This window comes from Solanum tuberosum, unplaced genomic scaffold (assembly GCF_000226075.1).
Source record: "Solanum tuberosum cultivar DM 1-3 516 R44 unplaced genomic scaffold, SolTub_3.0 scf00047, whole genome shotgun sequence".
In the NCBI taxonomy this organism is placed as follows: Eukaryota; Viridiplantae; Streptophyta; class Magnoliopsida; order Solanales; family Solanaceae; genus Solanum; species Solanum tuberosum.
Window position 1 is genome coordinate 391,169 of NW_006238973.1, and position 10,310 is coordinate 401,478.

The 10,310-nt window shown below is 34.7% G+C and overlaps 1 protein-coding gene across 1 annotated transcript; it reads left to right on the top strand.

Moving 5' to 3' along the window:
* Positions 1-1,706: 1,706 nt before the first annotated feature.
* On the top strand, positions 1,707-5,962 carry LOC102585124 (chaperone protein ClpB-like). The gene is made up of 3 exons (XM_006343489.2): positions 1,707-3,181; positions 3,671-3,968; positions 4,060-5,962. The coding sequence occupies exons 1-3, from the start codon at positions 1,914-1,916 to the stop codon at positions 5,659-5,661; spliced, it is 3,168 nt and encodes a 1,055-aa protein (XP_006343551.1). The 5' UTR covers positions 1,707-1,913; the 3' UTR covers positions 5,662-5,962.
* Positions 5,963-10,310: the final 4,348 nt, after the last annotated feature.

Genomic DNA, 10,310 nt, shown 5'->3' on the forward strand with positions numbered 1-10,310 from the left:
TTTCTCCGAAATCCCCCCCGGCCCCCCCCCCCCCCCCCACACACACACACAAAAACAATTAGAGTTGAGTCAGTTTGGGGTTAGGGGTTTTAATCGAACGATATAATTTTTTATTTGGTGACTGTTGTTTATATTAGAGCTCTGACTAAATTTGGATCGAGCATTGTAGAGCTTATTTTTAAATGACACTCTCAACAAGATTTTCTTCATAGCGAGAAGGCTCGAACTCGAAACTTCTGATTAAGGATGAAACAATTACACTATTACACTACAATTCATGTTGACTCATTTAAATACATTTAATAAAATTTCTATCCCTTAACTTACCTACCCCTTAAACCCCCTACCCTAACTCAAGAAAGGAACATTACAATAAAAACAAACAATGCCATACCCTTCTTTTCTTTGCCTCATTAACCAAGAATTTGCCTCCTTTGTTTTCTTCTGTTTTCTTGCAATCAACAATTATTTGTCACATACAAACATTTAATTATAAAATTTATCATAAATGAATTTGTTTTACATTAATCGTTAAATTATTACAATAGTTTTTCTTTAAAATCTAATACAAAATTTAAGAAAGAAAAAAGACTTTAAAATTTAGTTAAAGATTTTTTTAATTTTAATTTTAAATAAACTTTGATATTCTTATCATTATAGAAATATGTCATTAAACTTAAAATTTTAAAATATAAACTAAAATCTAAAATGTAAAAACATGTCATTGTTTGAAACAACAAAAAGAGAAGGTGTCATTAAGAATTTAAGATGAAACATGTGATGATATAGATTTTTTGGGAAAAAAATTAATTTCTATGCATCAAGTTACTCAAAAGGTAATTACAATAACTTTTTAATAACTATTATAAATAGTTTGATAATTATAATAATTAACCTACAATCAAAATATAACATTCACTATAAGTATGTATAATTTTGAAAAATCTAAAACATTTTTGTAGAAAATAAGTGTGTATTTTCCTACACTTATTTTCTTGTGTTCAACGGATAAGTAAAACCATTAGCCTAAAGAGGTAGAGATGTTGGATGATGGAGATGAGGGTTATGAGGGTGAAGATAAATATGATGATTATTGAATGGTACGAAGCACACAATCAATATAGAATATCATTAGTAGATCTTGTTTACAAAGTTTAATATTTTCTTACTATTCTAAAGAAAATATATTTTTCAAAATATTCAACCGACCGGACATGAAAAATTTAAAAATATTTTCATTCGTATCAAACACTTTCTAAACACATAAAATTCAAATTCGGAAATATGAAAAAGTGAAAAAACATTTCCCTTTGTCAAACACACTCTAAATACATAAAATTCAAATTTTAAATTACTCTAAACACATAAAATACAAGTTCTAAATCACCTTAAACACATAAAATTCAAATTCTCAGACATAAACAATTAAAAAAACATTTCCCTTCATATCGAACACACCCTCGATACATAAAATTCAAATTCTAAAATCACCTTAAATACATAAAATTCAAATTCTAAAACATAAAATCTTTTAAAATGAAAACATTTCCCTTCCTATCGAACACATCCTAAATACATAAAATCCAAATCCTAATTTATCGTTAATTCATAAAATTTAAATTCTGAATCGGTCTCGAAAGATATATTTTTTTCTTAGAGGAGAGAAGAAAAGGAGTTGGGTATTTAATAGTATGTAAAAAAAGAAAGTTTAGAAGAAGACGGTGTGCATGTGTTCATTGCTTTTATCATCTTCATCATCATCTTTTTGTTTAGAGAGAGAAGAAGACTTAGCTGTAGAGAGAGAAAAACAGAGAAAAAATTTCATAAATTTTGTGAAGAAAACCAACAATTTCTCTCTTGATTTCAATTTTTTGTTCAAATTTATCATCAATTCTTGAAGAAAAATTCCAATTATGAGGGCAGGATTAAGTACAATCCAACAAACGTTAACCCCAGAAGCAGCAACAGTATTAAACCATTCAATAGCTGAAGCAAGTCGCCGGAATCACGGCCAAACAACGCCGTTACATGTGGCGGCGACTTTATTGTCGTCGCCGTCAGGGTATCTCCGGCAAGCCTGTATCCGTTCACACCCAAATTCATCACACCCACTTCAGTGTCGTGCACTTGAACTATGCTTTAGCGTTGCTTTAGAAAGATTACCCACTGCTCAAAACATGCTTCAAGGTACAGAACCCCCAATTTCAAATGCGTTAATGGCTGCTTTGAAAAGGGCACAAGCTCATCAACGAAGAGGGTGTCCAGAGCAACAACAACAACCGCTTTTAGCTGTGAAAGTTGAATTAGAACAGTTGATAATTTCGATTCTCGATGACCCAAGTGTGAGCAGGGTGATGAGGGAAGCTAGTTTTTCTAGCCCAGCTGTGAAGAACACGATTGAACAATCGTTAACGCAAACCTCCTCGTCTTCGCATCATCATCAAACAAATATCAATTTATCACCTTTCACCGCGATGGGTGGTGGGTCTAGGATTCTCGGAACAAATCCGGTGACACCAGTACAGATAACTCGAAATATGTATTTGAATCCGAAGTTACAGGGAGGTGGAGGTGGGGGTGGAGGTGGGGTGGGGGTAGGAGGGCAATTGGGTAATCTACAAAGAGGTGAAGAAGTGAAAAGGGTGTTAGAGATTTTGTTGAGAAGCAAGAAAAGGAACCCAGTTTTGGTTGGTGAAGGTGAACCAGAAAGTGTAGTGAAAGAACTTTTTAAGAAGATTGAGAAAGGGGAATTGAGTGAAGGGCATTTGAAGAACTTACAAATTGTTCAAATGGGTAAGGAGTTTTCGTTTTCGTGTGATAAAATCCAGATGCTTAATAAGATTAAAGAATTAGAAGGGGTAATCGAGAGTAAGATGAGTAATGGTACTGGAGGTGTGATTCTTGATTTAGGTGATTTGAAATGGCTTGTTGAGCAGCAACAACAACCGATGATTTCGGAGATTGGGAAAGCAGCAGTGGCTGAAATGGGGAAGTTATTAGCGCGATTTCGAGAGGATAATAGTAATAGCAATAATAATAATAATAGGTTATGGTTGATTGGTACTGCTACATGTGAGACATATTTGAGATGTCAAGTTTATCATTCTACTATGGAAAATGATTGGGATCTTCAAGCTGTTCCTATAGCTTCAAGATCTCCTCATCCAGGAATATTTCCAAGGTATTTGAATTGCTGTAATCCTGTTTTTGGAATTGATCTGTGTTGGGAATATGAACAATTTTGGATAAAAATTGAATCTTTGAATATTTTGTTTGTGTATAAACTAGTATAAGAAGATGCTTTTGTCTGGAATTATTCTTGGAGTTATGGTTTCCTCTGTGTAGATAACAACTTGTTTTTTGCTCTAGAATTGCTTGGATTAAATGTTCTAGGATCTTGCATTGCCTTATTTCTGGGATTGTTATGCTTGTTCATACACTTGTCAATATTATTTAAAAAAAGACAGCAGTTTTCAAGAATGTTAGGAAAATTTGTTTTCTTCATTTGATGATTGACAAGTTGGGGTTGCTCGGATGGTAAGCACTGTCCGACTATGTTTTTTAGCATATTGTGTGGTTCTGTGGCTTCTGCTAAATTTTCCGCCTATTTTCTTCCGATTACGTTTTTTAGTACTATATGTTGATGTGGTACTCTTTATGAAATTTTTAGGCTTGGAAATGAAAGAATTCTTGGAAGTTCCTTGGATCCTCTGAATCCGCTGAAGAGCTTTACTGGTCCGGTGCCTTCACTACCAAGGCGTGTACCGGAGAATTTAAATCCGAGATTAAGGACATCGTGTTGTCCCCAGTGCAAGGAGAAGTTTGAACATGAGTTGGCGAAACTTGTATCTGAGTTTGAGAATTCATCATCTGAAGCTAAATCAGAATTTCCTCCTCGACCTCAGTTGCCTCAATGGTTGCAAAGTGCCAAGCTAAAGAATGATAGTAAAGCAACGACTCTGTCACAGGTATGTTTAACTTGATTAATGGGAACCTAGAACGACTTAAACTGTGTATGTACGAGCAGATGAATCATTCTGTCTTTTGATGTCTTTGCAGATCAAGGATCAAAGTATTTTGCAGCAAAAGACTCAAGAACTTCAAAAGAAGTGGAACGATACATGTTTGCAACTTCATCCTAATTTCCAGCACAGTGTCGGGCTTCAAAGAACAGTACCACCTGTTCTCTCTATGCCAGGCTTATATAATCCGAACCTGCTTTTGCGTCAACCTTTACAGCCCAAGCTTGTTCCAAGTAGAAGCCTGGGGGGAGTGAGCCTGCAACTGAACACCACCCAAACGGCTAGTCAATCTCTGGAAAAGGTAGCTACCCCTCCTGGAAGCCCTGTAAGGACCGACTTGGTTCTCGGGCCAAAACCAAGTGAAACTGCCCCGGAGAAAACTCTGGAAGATCAAGCGAAGGACTTCCTCAGCTGCATTTCTTCCGTGCCTCAGAACAAGTTACTTGACAAATTTGCTAGTGCACTAGATGCTGATACGTTTAAAAGGCTTCTCAAGGGTCTAATGGAGAAAGCTTGGTGGCAGCAAGATGCAGCCTCTTCTGTTGCTTCTGCTGTGTCGAGGTGCAGATTGGGCAATGGGAAACAGCGGGGTGGTGCACCAAAGGGTGACATATGGCTGTTATTCACGGGTCCTGACAGATATGCCAAGAGAAAGATGGCATCGGTTCTTGCAGAGCAAATGTGCGGAAATAGTCCAATAATGATCTCCCTTGGTTCACGGCGAGATGATGAAGAGTCAGACGTAGGTTTCCGTGGTAAAACAGCCGTAGATCGTATTGCAGAGGCTGTACGGAGGCATCCACTTTCAGTTATTATGCTCGAGGATATAGACGAAGCAAATGTGCTAGTTTGTGGGAGCATAAAACGAGCCATGGACAGAGGTAGGCTTACGGATTCACATGGCCGTGAGATTAGTCTCGGCAATGTTATATTCATTCTTACTGGAAATTGGTCTACAATGAGCCCCGAGAGCTACAGGAATGAGTATTTGATGGAAGAGAAGAAACTGGTCTCGCTAGCCAGTTCCGATTGGCAGTTAAGGTTAGCAGTTGGTGAAAAGAGCGCTAAGCGCAGAGCGAGTTGGTTGCATGATCAAGACAGACCTAGAAAAGAATTGAATCTAGGTCTCTCTTTTGATCTAAACGAAGCAGCAGAGTTCGAGGATTATAGAACTGATGGTTCACACAATTCAAGTGATCTAACTGTTGAGCGCGAAGAAGATCCTAGCCTTGAAAACAGGCGATTCTCAGTTACATCAGTTCCTCACGAGCTCGTCAGCTCCGTGGATGACACCATCCCATTCAAGCCGATTGAATTCCTGTTTGCTCGACGTGAGATCAAGAAAACAATCAGCAAGAAATTCACCATGGTCGTTGTTGATGACAAGGTCTCAATCGAAGTTGAAGACGAGATAGTAGACCGGATCCTAGGTGGCTTATGGCGTGGTCGAACAAGCCTAGAACAATGGGTGGAGAAAGTTTTAGGTCCGAGTTTCGATCAAATCCAGCCCCGGCTACCCTCTTCCGACGAAAACACTATCGTTCGACTTCAGCTTGAACTACTGCATAGAGACTCCAATAGCCATAACAATGGAGAATGTCTACCTAGCAAAGTCACAATAGTGGCAGATGGACAGTAGTGAAAGTGATATTTTCCTCATTTTACTTGGGTACATTTTGTATATAGGGAAAATTGTGTGGCTTTGGGACAAACAAAACAAGATTAGAGGGGGGTAAAGAAGCAAAAAAAAAAAAGTTATTACCAAAAGAGTGAGATGTTGATAGATTAGAGAACCTTTATTTTTTCCACATTTTTTTTTTAATAGTTTGGTTGTTATAGTAATGTAATGTTGTACTAGATACTTATATAATTATAAGCCATGATTAATAAAATGGAGGAATTCCTCCTTGGGAAATTCTCCATTTTCCAATGTAATCATAACTTTAGTATATACATTTTTATTGTATTTTTTACACATATCTTCATAGTTTGAAGACTTCTATAGTTTTTTGGACAAAGTCAACAATTAAAGAAGGAATCAATGAAAAATAAGTTTAGTAAACGGGATAAGATGAGATGTTTCAAAATTAAACTTACATCGTCAACTAATTATAATATTAAGTTTTCAAATTTAATTTTGGGATATCGAATCTTATTTCATTGTATTTGGTATATTGTTTTCCACTTCACCAGATGAGATAATTTAATTTTGGGATATCAAATTTGTTATTACTCAAAGATACAAGATTTACCAAAATGAAGAAGACTTTGACAAATACCAAACCTAATTATTATTCCATATTTTAATTTTAATTGTTCATAAATTACAATAATTGACCGTTTAAAAGACATAAAAAAATATGATTAAAAAAAATTGTTTAAAATTTGAAATCTAAAATACGTACCATGTATACTAAAGCAAAAAATATATATTATATTAAATAAATATTAATATAAAATTCATAAACTTTAAATACCGTCTCGATTCCAACATTTACCAGACCTAATTATCCATTAGTCACAAAAAATATTTTTTTAAAAAGAAAATAGAATTCTGGTGACAGGTCAAAGGTACATGTGTGGCAGAGATCAAACGGTCAAAATTGAACTTTTTGGTTTAAATAGTCTGTGGGTGAAATAAAACCTAAAGTTAGGGGGCAAATCAGAAATTAAAAAATTCCCTCATATTGGTACACAATACATGTTCATGCACTAAACACTAGTCTGATCGAGATTTCTTCGCTTTTAATTAATTAGATAATTTGATCTAGTTTAGATTTTTAAAAATTGAAAGAATTTGTTGCTATAAAAAATATGCTCGAAATTCAAATATTATCAGATCTCAATATAAATATTTGATACAAAAAAAAAAAGGATACGTTGATGAACCATTCACAAGACGTACGTGGAGTGATGATTAAGATTCATTTACTCTTAATTAGATATCTTAAGTTTGAATGCTTAAAAAATGGCAAAAAGTTGTCGCTCTCAAAAATATGTCTGGTAGCGCTAGACTTTTAAATTTAATCACATGTAAATTTCATCGAATCTCAATATGAATATCCAATACGAAAAAAAGGACACACCATGCACCAACCACGAGCCGTGGTGAGATGATTGAAATTCCTTCGCTTTTAATCAGATATTTCAAGTTCAAATTTTTTAAACAATTAAAAAAGTTATCGCTCTCAAAAATATGCTCGGTAATGCTTGGATTTCAAAGTTGATCCGATTCAAATTTGATCGGATCTCAATACAGATACGAATAAAAAGAAATGGACACGTTCATGCATGTGTTACGTGTCGCCACCCCTCTAAAAAGCAGTAATTGTAAGTAAGTGTATAAATGTGGACCATGCAAATATATACCAAAAGTGATATGGTTACTACGTGTCTCATGCAATTAATTTCATTTTTTTAAAAATATTATAATTTAATTTTATATATTATTTATATATTTATTAATTTCTTATAATAACAAAATATTTGCTATTTCTTTTAAGTTATTAGTTTTAGGAGTGCAATTTTTTTTTAACTCTTTATGAATGCGGGGGATATTTTTTATGAATTAATTATCTTTTAAAAATAATTATTAGTAGCTATTTTAAAATAACTTGATAGTGCAATAAAATTTATATACTACTAAATTAAATTTTACTACATAAATTGAGACAAATGAAGTTTAAATTAACCTATTTAATTTTTAAAAATATATATTTTCCATTTTACCAAAATACCTATTGTAATTTGTACATGTGAACACAATTGCTTACCCAAAGATTCTACCCATTGTCACAATCACCATATATACTTTTTTTTTTCTTTTTGATGAGAATATATATCAAATTTAATTCTAAAATTCAGACTTTCTCTTATATGCGACTCGAATATGTAGATCTTGAGAATAATAAAAAAAAACTTGATAGAAAATATTTTGTCCGTTTCTCCAGACAATATATTCAACAGAATTTTATCTATTCTCAAAGATTGAACACGAGATTTTTATTAAAAGTGAAGAGGTATTAACCATTTCACGACAATTCATGTTTAGTAATTCTTTAACCCTTATGAGATATAAAACATTTTCGTCTATATTTTTTTTAGTTCTATAAATAGAAAAAATATTCACAAACTAAAAAGTTATAAAGAAAGTGCCTTTTGCAACATTCAAAATGATACTCTTTTTAAGACCAATTGTCCTTTGGAATACAAAAATGGCAAAACTTTTGGAAAATATCGTCATTGATGATGTGTATATTTAAGTTTTCAGTTATTATTTTTTAATTAAATAATTAAAACCTAGCCATTTCACTCCAAATATACATTATTATTATTATTTTTATTAATAAAAAGAAACAATAGGTGGTCTGCCAAAAAAGAGCTAAAACTAAATTGTCGGTAGGAATAGGCATGATACGATAAATATTGATATCATATCAAAAATTTAGATATTATAAAGGTAATATGATATTTTAATATGTATTTTGAAAATGTTGGTATATGATTTTGTAACGACCTGAACTATTGTTAATTAAGAAAAGCAAAAATTCGGGAGATTCTGGGCCACTGTCCCGCCAGGGCTGGCCAGATTACCGCTAGGGTGGCAGCGCCGGGGGGGGGGGGGTAAGTTGGTGCCAGAGCGGGATAGCCGAGACAGAATGTAAATAACGCAAAATTGTATTTTCTCCTTCTTCCTAAAATACCTAATTTAGTCATAAAACACCCTAGAAACCCTCAGAAAGCTGCTCTAAGCTTGGGAAGGAAGGAGAAAGAGATTTCTAGCGTGAGGATGACGATATCTTGCAGATTCTTGGCCAAATTCACCGTCATGTCGTCCGAAAAAACCAGAAAATTATCTGCAATTCCTCCGTGCAGCAGCTTGGCGCCCAAGTAGGCTAGGTTTATGAATTGAGTAGTTATAAATTTGTGTTCACTACGTAATATATGTAAATCAACGGAAAAATTATGCATAGGCCCTCGTGCACTTAATGAAATATGGTTAAAATCCTAGGAAGAAGCCTTAGACGATGAACTAGGGCTAACTATGGTTGGATTAATGCTTACATGATATGCGTGGATGAGTAGTACATTGGTGATGGTTGTGATTCTATGATTGTGTGTTGTGGGTTGTTCTTGCTTCATTGTGATACGTGCATGTATGTGAACGAAGCATGTTGATCACGCCTAATGTGAATAAGTATGAACGAAGAACTATATGCTATAAATCACCTCTTGTTGTATGATTGTGATAATATACATTGTGATTATGATTGTGGATCGAGTGTTGTGTTCCAACACACTAACTTGGATCAGTTGCCACGTTCCGGCATAATTATGGGATTGGTTGCCACGTTCCGGCATAATCTTTGGATCGGGTACCACGTTCCGGTATGCTAACAGTTTGGGTTTGGGTTCCATGAGAGGACCAATGACTTGACATAATTGTGTACTTTGAGGATTGTGAAATTGAATGTGGTTCGTAATGATAAATGATATTGTAATTCCCCAGAATGGTTGTGTGGTTATGAGGAATTATATTTGATTGTTCTTTTGTGTTGGGTGAACTTGTTGTATATGTGGTTGTTGGATGAATCGGGCGGCCACGGGTTCAAGGGTCGTAAAAATTGAAAGCAAGGGTTGTCCGTATGTCGCAAAGGTGAGAAGTAGATGAAGTGTACGCGATGTAAATTCTTAGGTGGATTTCATTGTGGAGAGATGGATTTGTGTTTAGAGGTTAGAAAGCTTGACGTAATGTACTATGTGGCCAAGGCTGGGTAATATGCAGAGGAAGTAAGGGTGTGACGTGAGCGGTTAGTTAGAACACTTGTAGTTGTATTTGGGGATTTTCTGTGTGTTAGAATGGTTAGGCTATGACCAAGTACCTAGTAAGTAGGTTGACTGAAAAGATGGTTAGTAGTTAGAGTGCTAGTGTAATTCAGAGGTATTTCGAGAGAGCGTAAAGGTGGAGAAGCAAGTGGTTTTATCTCATGATCTTACTAGTTGGTTTCTATGTTATGTGGTGGGCGTCGGGTTGGTCAATGATGCCTACCAATACGTGTGCTTGTACTGATAATACTCTTGCTATGTCTTTTGACATAGAATGGATGCAAGTTGGTGATGTTCCATTAGGTGAAGACGAAGAAATTCTCCAACAGCTTTTATCTTTCCTTCCACATGGTGGAAGCTGTGTCTTTTATTTATTATATCCAGTTGTACTCTTAGTAGTTCTTGTACCTGTTTAGACTAGATTCTTGGGGGTGTTAGTTACTTTACAAGTTTTAACTCTAA